Source organism: Typopeltis vanoorti, chromosome 14, assembly GCF_054136105.1.
Source record: "Typopeltis vanoorti isolate ZY-2024b chromosome 14, IOZ_Tvanoo_1.0, whole genome shotgun sequence".
NCBI lineage: Eukaryota > Metazoa > Arthropoda > Arachnida > Uropygi > Thelyphonidae > Typopeltis > Typopeltis vanoorti.
The window spans coordinates 64891075-64906960 of NC_143562.1; the positions used below are offsets into that span (position 1 = coordinate 64891075).

Genomic DNA, 15886 nt, shown 5'->3' on the forward strand with positions numbered 1-15886 from the left:
GTTGACCCCAATTACTCGAATTTGCTGACTTCACTTATTTCTCCGTCAAGGTATGCTTGTTTCTGTGCTGACTCAAAGTTTCGAGAAGACGCGACACCTCTAAAACTTCTCATTAGTCATACTAATGAGAAGTTTTAGAGGTGTCTCTGAAGTCTCATTGGTCAAAAGCCTACTTACACTTTTCCCGAAGCGGGAAGGGCCCGGGACGCTAGATTGCTCCGGGGCCCCACTTCATTGTTTAGGGACGTTAAATTGGCCCTACTTTTTCGAGGCCCCCCAGCTAGAGCCTCGTGCGCCTGTGCATAAGTACGGCTCTGATTAGTCAAACTAATGAGAAGTTTTAGAAAGCACTTATACTTGAAAAATACTCATCTATTGGAAAATAACTATAAATAAAAGGCGAAATACTTGTTTAAATGCACAGAAAAAGCAACCACTATTTGTACAGAGAAATGTCTACTTACTACTTTAGATATAAACTCTAAACGTCTCCACTGACGTCTCTGTTTCCCTTTATGATTCAAAATGATTATTTCTTAATCCCATTATATATAAACGCACATTATATGTCATTAGCTTATATTTTATTCTAAATTTTTCTTCGGTCTATTTTTTTTTACTATTTATTTCCCTCTTGTTTTCCTTCTATATCATTTTTCATCTCTCTTTACCTTCTATCTCTTTTCTCTCAATCTCTTTTTTTTTATAATTCACCTTCCTCCCGATGGCCATTAATCCATCAACAAAGTTTAAAAATGTCAATGATGAGAATCTATTTACAAAATTCACCTTACTGGTTGAAAGATTTAACGCACTATTCGCAGCAACAATTTCGCATGGTAAAGTAACTAAAAGGTATATATTATTAGCATGACAGCGAAGGGGTTCATGGCAAGAGGTTGCAAGTATCAGATTTATTGACAAAAGCTGTTTTCACCTCTACTGGACTAAACTATGTACACCCATGAATCATGTTTATGACACCGAAAAACTACTCTTGAGCCTCAGGGGATTGGTAATCAATCATGTGGTCGGCAAAAACTTTCTCAATGCTCTCTCCACGCACTTCGCAACAAACAGATAAAGAACTGGCTTTCTTAATCTGCGATTACTTAGCGAGATGTATCGGTTACATAAATAAATCCAAGAGTTATGATACACGCGTGAAATGTTCGTAACACGAATTAGCAAATGAGATTACTAGAGAGAGATATATAACTATTAATACTATTAATGGCTATTTCTAGTAAGAGCCAAAACAACTGAGGCTATGAGCTCAGAGTCTTATGTCAGTTAATTTTGTTCTTAATTTATTGTTAATTAATTACTTGTTTTGCTGGATAAAATAACCCGAGTTTTTGAGAGAGAGAGAGAGAGAAAGATACACACACAAAACAATAATAATAAAATAAAATTCTTCATAAGAAGTGTTTCTAATCGTTTTTTCATTTATTAACACTGTACGATACCAGATAGTCGAAACGGTATGTAACATTAATTTTTAAAAATAATAGCAAATAATACTTTCAACATCTTTTTTCCATGAAGTTGTTAAATATATATATATGTATATACTAGGAGGCTCCTCCCCCCTGACGCCTACGGCGCCCCCTCCCCCGAGTTCTGGACTGGTAGGCCGGTTCTCCTTGAATTCTGATGACTCGAAAGGGGGGGGGGTTCCGTCTCCCCCCGGTGTCTACAGCGCCCAACCCCCCGAGTTCCAGACTGGTAGGCCTGTTCTCCTTGAATTCTGATGACTCGAATTTTGAAGACTGGACACTCAGGGTAGCACTGAGTTTCAAAACGTTTCAAATAACTTGACAAAAAACGTGACACAAAAACGTTACAAAAAAAGCCTTATCATTTTATATTACAGAGTAGATATATATTTCCAGTACATATATTTACTCGTTTTATGATACCCGCTGAGACATGAAAAAATTCAGGCTGACCTGCTATATTTCATCTGATAGCCTCCGTAGCTCAGTGGGTATAGGCGAAGCCCTTTGGTCGGAAAGACCTGGATTCGATCCCCGTCCATGACGTGAAGAACCTTTATCTGGTCTCTTTCGACTAAAGGTGACTTAACCAGTTTCATACGGTGGTAGAAGGTTTTTCACACAGAAACTCAGGTTTTTCGTCCCTCAAAACAGGCAGTTCAGAAAACTTTGTTTGCAGAAAACTTAAGTCCGATGTGTTGAAAGATTTATCTGCTGAACAATGCATTAACACATTCGCTAAACAAATTTCTCCAAACAATTTAACAGGATAAAAAAAAAAGTGTTTTACAGAAGCAAAGAAAAACGATATAGCTTTGAACAGCATCGCTAGTTCTTGCCAAAACTTGAAAACTGCTGGTTTTTTAATAGTCATCAGACAACTGTTAAACTGTCTGATGACTATTAGTGATAATCTGGATTTTAAGAAGATAATTTGTAATCCTTAACGGTATTCCTCGAATATCTTTGATAATGTCTCATTATTTAACCACACTCACTGTGGTTCGATTAAAAGATGTTTTCTTGGTGCGTTCGTTGAAAGATCGGAAATTTGACTCTTGCAAGCTGCTTAGTATTATTATTATACAGATCATAACCTTATTTAAGATTAAGCTTGGAGATTTAGATAATACCTTGAAGATTTAGTCGTTCCGTGCCTTTTCAGTTTAAATGCAGTGGTTCCCATCACTGTAGAAACTTTCCCATATATATTTTGGTAAAAAGAAAATCTTCGACCATTTCCTTTAATAACGTTCAAAGTGAAAACCGCAAGCAACGTAGTGTGGTCATGTAGCTGTAGTCTGCGGAAGTAATTCCGAGCTTCGATGTAAAGCGTGTATGTCGCATCGTGAAAATTTAGTCTGCAGTTGATTTTGCTTATCTCAGTTTTCTAGAACTCAAAATTATCCTTACTTACAATACGCTGCTCCATGTGAATGGATTATGTGCTGATCGAAAGACCATCCTTGATGGAAAAGTGGAATTCCTTATATACGGTAAGAAAGTCTTCGTATGCACGCTTGAATACCACATACTAGTTCTCGTTTTTCAGTAATTGGATGGTGATGCTTTGAGAAGAATGTAACCATTTTCAAGTAGCTAAGAGAATGAATTTTAGGTCTTGTCATTTTAACAGCCTAAATTGTAACCATTTGTAAAAAATCATAAAACTACTATAAAAAATTCTGCGATAATAATTCTTTATATATATTGTCGAATACCTTGGCTTGCTGAATTAGTTAATCCAATGGAGAGCATATCCATATATAATGTTAGCTATAAGTATGTGTTTCAGATTTCCAAAGGAATACCCTTCTATGGCAGGCATATCACTTTCAACATTAGGATGCTTTTAGCCCATGTTAATGGTAGGACAGCATAAAAAACAAAAATGGAAATCTGCACAATGTAAACCACACAATAATAACGAAGCTGCATCTACATTACAGCATATATCACTTCTGTTCTCACATATGCGGCGATGCAACAAAAAACTTCCCTGAAAATGCTTGCAGCGGGCGATCGGGTTAACGGGTGACCGGTACCAAAGACTCACCCCCATTCACTGTCTCACAGACTACCGTTTCCGTCTTATGTCTTAGCTACGATGTGTTTTTATGGACACTATTCTGCTAAACTGGTAGGCAATGTTCCTCACTTTCCCTCAAGCCCATAAACAAACGAGCAGCTGCTGGTCAAAATCAGTTCACTGTTCATTCAAAACACACTCAGTGCCGTAACGAGGGCGTGGCGAAAGCGGCGCCCACCACAGGCGCAACTAGGTTTGGGGCGCAAAATAAAAAATGTAAAAAATAAAAATAAATAAATAGATATAAGTCTGCTATTTTATATTGTATTTTTAAATTTCGGCAATACGCCGCTTTAGACACACAAATTCTGCAACACACTGCAACTCATTTTGATGGGGTTAATAGTAAGTATTTAACATATTGCATTTAGTAAAATTTAAATTGTTACATTTAAATTTTTCAAAATTTTTGTCATCTTGGGTTAAGGACGCAAGTTAAGCACTTTTATTGGATTGGGGGGGGCGCAATTTAGACACTTGCCATAGGCGCTTCGTTACTGTACTGAACTCACTAATCAACTTCTCGTCCTCCTCCTTTTTCATGTCATCTACCTCTGCTTTGGAACAGTCCCGCCATCTCCCCCCCAAGAATTTTTTTGAGTTTTTCCTAAGGATTATAACCTCCAGTCGTTCATATCAATAGGTTCCTTCTTTCTTCTTGACCACTTGTACACACGGCATTGATGTGCTATAGGTTTTTCAACGATTCGTGTATAGACTTGATATTAAAAACATATCACTGCTAATGGACAAAACAACTGCATCTGAAGATGCAAAGATAAAACACTAAGTATGAAAAATGAGATAATCCGTAAGTCACTAATAACTCAATAAGGAAACAACTTAAACGGAAGTGAGAACAAGCTATCATTAACAGTTTGTTCTCGCTTCCATGAAACTCATTACGAATGAAATTCAGGAAAATCCTAGAAAAGTCAGAACTGAGTTGTTTAGAACTAAGGCAGAGAAAGACAATGAGTGTATTTACGAGTATATGGGTGAATGGGAAGAAGCTTTTTTTTTTTTTTTTTAAATTTCGTGAAAAAAAAAAAAAAAATTGTCAGTACTGATTCACTGTGATTCTTCTTTCGGCAGCAAAGGCCTAGACAATATTTATCGCTTTCCTGAAATGATTCGAACCATGTCTTGCAGATCTAAAGCCATGCGATTTACCGATTTGCGCTAAAAAGATATTTAAATACCATATGTAAAAGCCGTATGAAAAATATCGGATAAACGCGATCATTCGTCCTTGTTTTATTCGGAAGGGTGTTGTAATTGATTTGTTATTTAAAAATAATTATTTAAAAAAAAAAAAAACTAATGTCGTATATAATATAGAACAGCCTCAGCCCTAAATAAGTATATTTTGAAAAAAAAAAAGTGAACAGAAATCCTTTGATACCAACCAAGTGGTATCAAACCCACAAAACACACGTCTTGAAATCTTATTATAATACTGCAACATTCCTATTTTGCATTGGCTTGGTTGGTAACAAATGATTTCTATCCAGCTTCTATATTAAAAGCCATAAAAATCCAATATGAAGTTGGAAACTTTCCTCATAAGATGGAATGAATTCTGAACCTGGTTATTATCATTATGAATATTCAATGTATAATGCCCAAGTTACGGAAACTAATTTCAATTATTAATTTAAAATGTGTAAATAAACATCTCTTTTCTTCTTTCAAACCAGGAGGAAATTCAAAAGTTGGCTGCCCAAATTGAATTCATGAAGATAGTTCATATGGAGATCAACAACCGCCATCTAAAGCCAAAGCACGGAGGTTTCTTCAACCAGACTAACACCACCCAGAGTCCTATAGTGAAAAACATGTACATGAAGTTTGAAAGTACTGACTCTCCGGGTTCAAGGATATCCCCAGCTGCCGAACTGGTCAGCGAACGTGTGTGAAGAAGTAAGCAATTGCTGTGATGATCTTTACAAAATCAAATGAGCCTAAGATGTAAACCAAATTTCGACGATTTGTATCCTCGTGAGGGCTATAGTCCGCATTAACGAAGCCTTTCTCATGTAATCCGTGGGGTCGACTTATTGCAGCCTTGAACTAGGAGACAGCCTTTTAGAGTTACTAACCAAGACAACTCATCAGACTCCACCTCTTCACTACTGTAACGAATGCTCTTCCATTTCTTCAATCATTACAGCTTCGATTAGTTCTTAGTCAAAGCTGCTGGTCAACGGCAGTGCAATATCACGCTGTTCATCGGTTGTGACCAATGTGATGTCAACTCGCATGTGCTGCCCCTCTAGGTGGAAATGTGAAAATTTCCCCACGTTTTATTGTAGAACAAGTGGACATTATGATCGTTTTACAGTGATCAAGACAAATATTCAAAAAAAAAAAAAATCTATTTTCGTTGTGCAGGAAATGTAGGCCTTTTGTGATGTTCGATCCCCTCCATGGTGTAATTACTCACTGGATAATATGTAACAGATATTTAAGTTGTTTTATGTACGTGTTGACCTGGTTCATTCATCTACACTCGAATAGACACACACACACACACACACACGCAAGTAATTTCCAATTCAATCAACGGTACTAGCACTACTGTCAAAATTATTAAAGAAATGGTAGGACATTTAGAATTTAATGGGCTTAAGATCCAAAATAACTTCACTTGGTGACAAAATCTATAACTGAGATAATCTCTCTATCGAAGTATGCGCCAAAGAAACTAAATTTATGTAAGAAACTAATAAAAGTTATAATTAGTGGACTAGAGAAGACAAATTTCAGCATAACCACCTCTTAATTAGCGGATACCTATGTAGCTTATGTCAAAGATTATCTTCTGCCATACTCTACTAATTGAAATTCTTGGTAGTTTCTTACGCAAACTTAATTTACTTTTTTTGTTTACTTGTTTGGTTTGGCTTGTACTTTGATAGAAAGTTTGTTTGGATAATGGGTGATTATTTTGCATTCAAAATAAACTAGCGAGGATAGCTTTGCAGAGCTGGATTTACGTTTTTGTACCTACAGAGTAATAATATAATAATAATACAAACATTTAAATTTGATATTTAAACTTCAACTTATTATATTGAACTTATAGTGCCTCCGTAGTGCACCCAGTCATGACAACGGCCTTTAAAAATACCTGGGTTGGAGTGCCATTCAGCAGAAGGAGCATTTATAAAGCTTTCAGCTTGGAGGCAAATCGGCCACTCTCCTACGGAGGTGGTAGGATGATTTTTCTTCCCAGAAACTCGGTCGTCCAGCTTAAAACATAATTTAGAGATGCTCCAGTATGCAGATAGGATTAACTGCCCTATTTTTGCATAAATTAGATTGATAAGATCCAGTTACTTGCGTAACAAGCTCTGACTCGCCGCTGTGTTATGTTTTGGTACGATAAGGTATGGTCGAAGCGACTATGGCTATAAAAGCCACTACATTATTGAGTGTGCTCTCTGGCAGCGGTGTGCGTATTTTGCGTAATGCAAAATCAAATTTCAGGGAGAAAAAACTCTGTCATCTCCGTAGGAAACCGGCTAACACTGAAAAGCCCTTTTAAAGGTTTCACTCGTCCTGGACAAGATTCGAACCCAGGTCTTTCCAAGCGAAGGACCAAAGTAAGTTAGACAGTCTCATACGGAGGTGGCAGAATTTATTATCCCACAAAAATTGGCCACACACGCGCGCGCGCACACACACACACACAATTAAGACAAAATATACTGACAACTCGGCTTTAAACTGCAGTTCAGAGGCATTTCTAATTCAAACAAGCTAAATATTGAAATATTTCATAGTACAATGAGTAAGCAAATATTCCTCAAAGGGATAGCCGAAGACGCTTATCTCTAACTTATGGAAACTTGGGGGGGGGGGGGGGGACCATTAAAAAGAAAACTATCTAAAAAGTTGTATGGAATGTAAATAAATATCACTGCTATTCTAACATTATTCAAGAACAGTCTATATAGGTAAGAATTTACGTGAACGTGTGCAGAAATGCATCGCGAAATAAATAAAGTATTTTACAATTAAAACATAGTCAAATTCTGCATAACTGCGAGGGTCGTGCATGCCAAAAGATATTAATTATTAACAGAGTTTACTGCCATAAACATGAAACGATCTCTCCCTCCATATTTATGTACAGTGACAGACAACATGCAAGTAAACTTGTTTGCATGAACAATAATTTTTATTTTTAATATACGAAGATGGATGAATCTCGATTTAAACTAGAACTACAGCATGAAATAAAAAGGCTAGCGTTCGCGCCATGATTGAAAACATTTGCAGAAAGTTATGAGAAGGATTCCAGGGTAGCAGATTTGTTGAAGTGAGAAGGACGCGAAATGCCTCATCTCTTCGCCTCAAATTTCTATTTAAGTAGACACATAAGAAAAATTTACATACATATTTATTGAGGTGATGAGCACTGAGATGTGATAACGGGGACGCGATATAAAAAGGGTGTATATTAGTCTCTGTTACATAATTTACAAGTTTTGATGTTTTCACGAGTTATTCGATGATGATAATATTACGGAAAAAGTCAGAGGTATAACTCTGGCTAAAATAATGAAGACCTCACTTTTTGTTTTTCCTAAGCAATTATCTCTTACAGAAATGTTGATATTGATAGCTTTCTTATAGTTTGTTTACAGACGCGGATTCTAATAAGCCCTACTTTCTAGCAAATGATTTCGTTTACTAACACTTATTCTTGTTTATATGCAAATTCCGTCAAAATTTTACCAGAGCATTAAAAATGATGCTTACACGATAAACCCCCTTTCCTCTAGTACACCACCTGACAATAGTACTCAAAGCCCATTTCCAGAACTGACATGCGTATGGAAATAATTGGAGGCAACCATAAAAAGTTGCAGACAATCACAAAAAAACATGAATTTAACAGCATTCTTGTATAGTGTCGACATTCATTATTACACCTGAACCTAGACTTGTTTCGGCGTATGTACTGCAAACAAATTTGTTTTACCTAACTTTGCCATTAAAATAATTTAACTTAAATGACAAATTAATGAAATAAAGAGCCAAAAGGCTTCACTTCGACGATGTTAAAATTATTTAAATTAAGAGGATATTTAATCCCACATTATTTCAAAGCCGAATAAGAAAACTATTAAGATAGAAATCAAAGAGTTTCGTGCCGAATATAGCAAAACTATAAAAGTTCGGCGAGTCCAAGCGTGAACAAACACCTGGGTGGTACAATACCGGGCAACTCGTTGTAAAGGTGGATAAAGCTTGGTCATTTGAAGGTTACCAATTAAGAAAATGACATTCGTTACAAAATCAAGAAAAATATGATCGGATAGATTTTTAATTTCATTAATTTATCTGTGCACATTTTTGACAATATGTATTAAAGCTATTATCACTATAATCTTGGTATTATTTGATCTACCTACTCACTGATGAGACCTCAATAAAGGTTGAAACCGGTCTGTCTCACTTAATGTAAAACAACATACATCTCCTTCCTAGGGCAGTGATGTTCAACCTTTTTTACTATGCGAGCTACTTTTCTATACTAAGTTATTCGGCGATCTACTCTCTTATATAGATCACGTTCCCCAACCTGATATCTGATCACGCACAACTATGCAGTTAAAAGCGCGCTCACTCACTTCGGAGGACCCACTGTCCCAGCCTTAAAAACTTTAAAGAAACTAAAAACTTTATTTGTGTATTTAAAAATTTATTTATCACTTTTAATTATTTAATACAACAAATAAAACAAATATAATGGAATAAAATATTTATTTCTTTATTTTGGAAAACCAAAGTTAAAAAAAACAACAGATTGATTACAAACTCACAAGTTACAGGAAATGCTGGTTGATTAAAAAAAAGTTAATGTAAAATTTGGCATTGTTTGGACCTCGCAATATTTTCATAGTCAGGTTGATATGAAGAAGTGGCCAATCGCAGACAATCATCCAAATGATCATTTGTAATTTGGTTTCTTAATTGATTTTTTATGACGTTCATATTTGAAAAAGCGGATGCTGACAACTATGTCGATCCGAAACACGACAGAATTTTTTGCGCAATATCAGTTGTGTATACTTCCAAATGACTTCATTGTTTATTGATTTTAAATGTAAACTATACTGAATATTTATTATCTCAAGTTCTACTTCAGCTTAGTTTATATCAAACAGCCCACTAATTTTATTTGAAATTTCTGTGATGTTCAAGTTTTCTTGAAATGGATTATTGATAAAAGATACAATCATTTCAGTTTTATTAAAATCTTTAAATCTTGAATTTATTTCTTCCTCAACTAATTCTATTTCACGAATAAATTCTTTTAAATCACAGCGAAGCATTTCTTGATTTTGTTCAAAAAATTTTAATAAATATGGGAGATTTCTAAATTCGCGGTCATTTATATTTTTCTTTAATAAAAGTATTGTTGGAAACTTTTTATTGAACTTAACATGTCAATTAAATTTTTATCTCTACCTTGTAACTCTAAATTTAAATTGCTTAATTTTGTACAGAAATCTACTAAAAATGATAAGTGTAACAACCATCTTTTATCATTCAATTGTGGATAAATATCTCCTTTTTCATCAAGAAAAATTTTTATATCGTTAATTAATACAAGAAATCTTTCTAAAAATTTACTTCTGCTGAGCCAGCGAACATTATTGTACAACAGAAGTTCCCTATCATCATCTGCCTGTAATTTAAATAACTGCCGTTGTATGGCTTTTCCTCGAAAACAGAATTTATAATTTTAAATGTAATATCCAAAACATCTTTTGCGTTTAATCTTTCACTACACGGTACTTGTTGGTGGATAATACAGTGGTACGTTAAAATATCTGGTATTTTTGTCATCGTACATAATGAAATGAAGCCTGATTTATTACCTATCATTGCAGGAGCACCATCAGTAGTAATAGACACAAGTTTAAAAAGCAGAAGTTTGTGTTGTTTCACAAATTCATCAAATGCTGAAAAAATGTCTTCTCCCCTAGTCCTTCCCAATAATGGTACAATTTTCAGAAGTTCTTCTTTACTTGAATAATCTTGAAATACCATGCGAATAAATACCATTAACTGAGCAGTATCCGTGAAGTCGTTTGATTCATCAAATTGTAATGAAAACGCAACACACTGGTGAATGTCTGACATTAACTGAGTATTCAGATCGGCACTTAAAATTTCAACTCTTCTCATAACCGTTGTACTGGAGAGTTGTAAATCTTTAATATTCGAAATGATTTCATTTTTATTTTTAAAATCAGAAAATAAAGATTCTGCTGTTGCAAGAAACGATTCTTTTATTAACTCTCCATCAATAAAAGGCTTTTTTGCTTTTGCTAATAAATGACACACTTTCAAAGATGCAATAGTGGCTGATATTGGTTTATTTGTTACTTTCGAAATCATATTTTGTTGTCCAGAAAGTCCTGCCTTTAAATTTATAATTTTTGATTCTTCATCATATTTTGCATGTAGCGATCGAAAATGCCTCTCAATATTACTTTTTTTTTGGAATTGCTACAGATGAATTACAAATCAAACAACAACACTTTCCATTTACCATTGTAAAGAAATAATCCATTCCCCATTCTTTGTGAAAATGATGCGCCTTCGATTTCTTTGATACACTTATGATTATCCTCAAATTAAAAAAAAAAATAACTTTTAAATATTTTATTAAAATAAAAAATGTTTATAACTTATCAACCAGCGAACAAAATAATGGTAAATCCAACGATAAAGTTAGAGCAACTAAAACTCAACTGAAATTCTAATCGTGAGTAGTGGGAAGAGTGTGATGTAGTTCCGAGCAGAGCCGGAGCTAGGGTCTTTGCCGCCCGCATGCAATGCCTATCTAAGCGCCCCCTGTAACGATCCAGGCGTGTGTGGTTCTTTTACGATAATAAAAATTTAAATTATTTGAAATTTCTTAAATAAATTTTGACAGAACAGCCACACGTTGGTTCGCTAAATGTAACGAACCGGGGGTGTTGACTAGGCAGGATAATCATTAAAAACCCGAATATTCAAAAAATTCTCAAAAGTTAAAGCAAATTTTGATAAAGCCACTTCACTTTAATCGTTGAATATAATGATACAGGGATTAGAGCCTTCTCGCCGACCAGAATCGCTAACAAAATTAAAACGAATTTTAATTAAAGTTAAAATTTATTTGAACTAAAGTTTAAAAAATTCTTGCATTTTACTAATTTCTTAGTAAGCTGTAAATTTTTTTAATAATTTTTATAAGTGGAATTATCTTTTAAGAAAATAAAAGAAACTCAAGATAGATGAGAAAATAAGAAAATAATTCAGAAATAATAATTAGAACATTTTATTAATATTAATATAAGTATTCAAAAAATAAAATCATTACAGAATAACAGAAAATAAATTAAATTACATAAATATACTTGAAATTTTTTTATTAAAATTTTAGGGTTCTTGATTTCATATTCATCAAATTAGAAATAATGGTCTTAATGTCTAATTCCGCATATATATCATTTTCAATAGCTATTAACCAAACTAACAAGCCTTTTATGTGACATACTTGTTCTTAAGTAGGTTTTAATCAATTTCAACTTGGAAAAGGAACGTTCACCGCTCGCTACACTAACAGGTAGGGTTAATAGTATTCTTAAAGCAATTGAAAAGTTAGGGAAAGATAAATTATTGGACACAATAAAATTAAGAATATCGAAAGGGTTTTGAATATTTAAATTATCCTTTCGAAAAATATCCCGGAAAGCAAATAACTCGTCATATAGTTCTATTGCATTTACGTCTTTATTGTCGCCGTCCATCAAGAGAATCTCTAAATCGTCACAATTTTTTTGTAAATGTTCGTTATTAATTTGTAGTAATCTATACAATAAATTGAAATTATCATAATATGTTTTTACATGTTCAGAACGTTCTATTAACGAACACATTGCAACGTCTAGAAGTATATAAAACACATTCACTCTAAATTTATCTTCTGGCGATTGTGGCGTTTCGTCATGATGCTCGTAGTCAAATTGTCACATCTTCTTTCGTCATCGAACTTTCGTACCAATTTTAAATTTTTGTTCTCCATCCACCTCTTCACTCAGTTCTTTTGCCGTTTTTATTACTTCTTTAAAATTTGTATCTGATCGATACTCTTGTAAGAATATTTTTAAGTTTTCGATAGATTCTAAAGCAAGCGTAATGTTCATATTTTTGTCTTGAAGCATTTTACTCACAGGCTTTATTCAATTAAGTAAATCATGCCAAATTATAAGAGAACAAATAAATTTGTAGTCCTTCATTTCAGCACATAATGTTTGTGCTTCATGCAGAGTTTCTTTATTAAAATTTTCATTATTTAAAATTTCAAAAAGTGCATCGTAAATTTCTCCTAATTGATATCATAGAGGGCGGATCACATTAATTTTACTTTTCCATTGCGTTTCTGATGGCTGTTTCAATGTTAAATTTTTTACGAACTTTAAAAGGATTGCCCGACGTTTGTAAGAGAATAATTGCAAAGAAACTAATTGTATCTGCATTCACTTTGGCTGCATCGTTAATGATTAAATTTACAGTATGAACAGCACATGGCACGTAAAAAGCTCGAGGATGTTTGTTCAAAAGCAAATTTTGGAGCCCATATTTTTTCCCTTTCATATTTGCCCCATTGTCATACCCTTGATCTCACATGTCTTCAATGGGAATATTCCATTTTTCCAGTTATTCCACTATTGTTGCAAATAAACCACGTCCTGCGGAATCTGATATATCTGCAAAACCTAAAAAGTTTTCCCTGATCTTCACAATTCCATTGTCACAGGAAACAAAGCGAATAAGAATGGTAATTTGTTCTGTTTTACTTGCATCAGGTGTGCAGTCTAAAATTATGGAATAATATTTAGATTTTCGAATTGATAATAAAATTGTATCCCTGATTGCATTACTTAAAGTTTCCAATATTTCATTTTGACTGTCTTTACTCAAATAGTGTACTCTATTGTTTCCTTGTAGGGCCCTATCAACATGATTTTCCATAAGGGGATCAAACTTCGCAAACAATTCGACTAATTTTTAAAAAATTGCCGTTATTCCTTTCATATAATTTATCAGATGATCCGCGAAAAGCTAAATTTTGGCTACCAAAATTACTATAATTTCAATCAAGCGTTCTAAAACACTCGTCCAATGTTTCTTTTCCATTTCATACATGCTTTGAGTCTGGCAATCAATAGTAGTTATGTTTTTTAAATTTTTATGAAGTTCCTTCCATTTTAAAAAATTTTTCATGTGAGCTAAACTAGTCTCATGTCTATGCAAAGTTGTACTGACATTTCTCTAATCGTTATAACCTTCTGCAAGACTACTTGATTCAGTAGGTACGAAAAGTTTGCAACAAAAGCAAAAAACAGAATTTAAAGTTTCGGAATAAATGAGTCATGTTCTTGGCACGAGCTCCCCGTTTTCCATGTTTCTATTATAATACGTGTCGCCAAATTTACGGCCATATGTATCTCTGGGATATATTATATTTTTCTTTTGAACAGGCCCCATTTCAATTAAAACAACTCGTAATTTTTCATCAATATTTCCCCATTCACCTGGATCTTCTAAATTTACAGAGACTAACAATGTGTTAGTTTCGTGGTCAACTACAACGAAATCTTCTCCTAACTGTTTTTCACTTAAATCCTGCGTCTTGTTATCTTGTTCAACAGTTGTAATAGTACTTTCATTCAAACTGGATGATGTGCACGGTTCGTCAACTCTGATTTCCGATGTATCGAGTTGGTTACAATCTGCATCAGAATATTTTAATATTTTAACAAATTTATTAAGAGCCCCAGTTTGTTTCTTAATATCTGCTTCTTTAACAGCATGACGCTTACGATTTTGTGCACCAGATAACTTTTTTAATTTTTGATTCCATTTCTATTAAACCCACAAGAAATTATTACACAACACGACACAGAGACGAAACAATAGTCCGCACTGCGTTACTGTCAGTAGCCTATTGAGATGCGTACTGTTATAAATCTACTGTTGCTATCCTGTCATTACTGCGACATTGTAAAATTTTATTATTATTTTAACTTTGTATACTTGTAATTTCTATTAATTACTTGGGATGTCTTTTTTCTTTACTTTATACTTTATTGTCCGTTATTCTAATATAGCTGTGCGCGCGTTCTCTCTCTCAGAATCTCTCTTGTTTATATTATTACGTGCTATGTTTACAAGAAAGTCAAATAACATTTATTTACATTATTATGAAATGTACACGAATTTAAACATTAGGGAGAGTGCTTTCTCTATCCTTCTATAAAAACTCTTTAGCAAAATTTAGAACCTTTTTTCTTCAACTTTAAAATACTTTCTTTAACACAAAATGTTATCTACTCTCAGTTTACAAATTTTACTCATTAAACTCCAAGCTTACTCGCAAAGAGGTTACCTAAATTTCTCTGTTAAGTTATCTTTACAAATTTGATATCAACTTCTAACATGCCAATTGATTCTCTTAAGGACACTTCTTAACCTTATTAAACATTAACCATATATCTTAAAAGTCTTTCTAATAGAACTATAGGAGGAATTATATAAAAGTTTTGAACTTACAAAGGCTCTGTATCTCACAATTAGTCAAAAGTCTTTCACTAAACGTTCTGTGGCAATTCTTTCATCTCAGATCTTCATCTGGAATTTTGGCTTCGGCTATATCAATTGGGAATGTAGCGGGACTCGTACAGTTCCGGAAAAATGTTATTCTCCCACGGCAAAAAGAAAAACTTACGAGCGAAGGTACTTCGGGAAATTTGCCTCGCCTTTTCTCCTCTACTTGGGCTCGCCGAAAATGCCTGGACGACTGCCGTCTCAAGTAGCTTGAATTGCCGCCTCTAAGAAACTGAAAATGCCGAGAAATGAAACTGTTGTGAACTGTCAATCAGGATCACTCTGGACTGGAAACGTTTCTCTTCTACGGCGTTTGGGACTTCTTTCGGCAATTTGAAAGCCCTGTCTGTGGCCTAGAAGTCGTTTCTCTCTAGCGACGTCTCGAACCGAGAAGCTCCTTTCTGGAAGCGGAAAACTCCTCTCTCAACCAACGTCTGGATCTGGGATGCTCTCTGACGATGTCTGGATCCGAGCAGCTCTGTCTCTCTATGGCAACGTCTGGGACCGGGCAGCTTTAGCAATGCCTGGAACCGAGCTGCCTCCTCTTTGACAGCGTCTAGAACCGGGCAGCCTCTCCGGTCTCTCTGTGGATGTCTCTGGAACAGGGCCCCTCCAC

At 34.5% G+C, this 15886-nt stretch overlaps 1 protein-coding gene across 3 annotated transcripts in view; it reads left to right on the forward strand.

The window, feature by feature from the left end:
* LOC150099547 (putative G protein-coupled receptor CG31760) overlaps positions 1-6066 on the forward strand; it is a 365151-nt gene extending 359085 nt beyond the window's left edge. For all 3 annotated transcript variants that reach the window (XM_090403832.1, XM_090403834.1, XM_090403833.1), the window contains one exon: positions 5289-6066. In XM_090403832.1, the coding sequence (XP_090259958.1) occupies positions 5289-5507 (219 nt within the window). In that variant the 3' untranslated portion in view covers positions 5508-6066. The remainder of the gene's footprint in view (positions 1-5288) is intronic.
* Positions 6067-15886: the final 9820 nt, after the last annotated feature.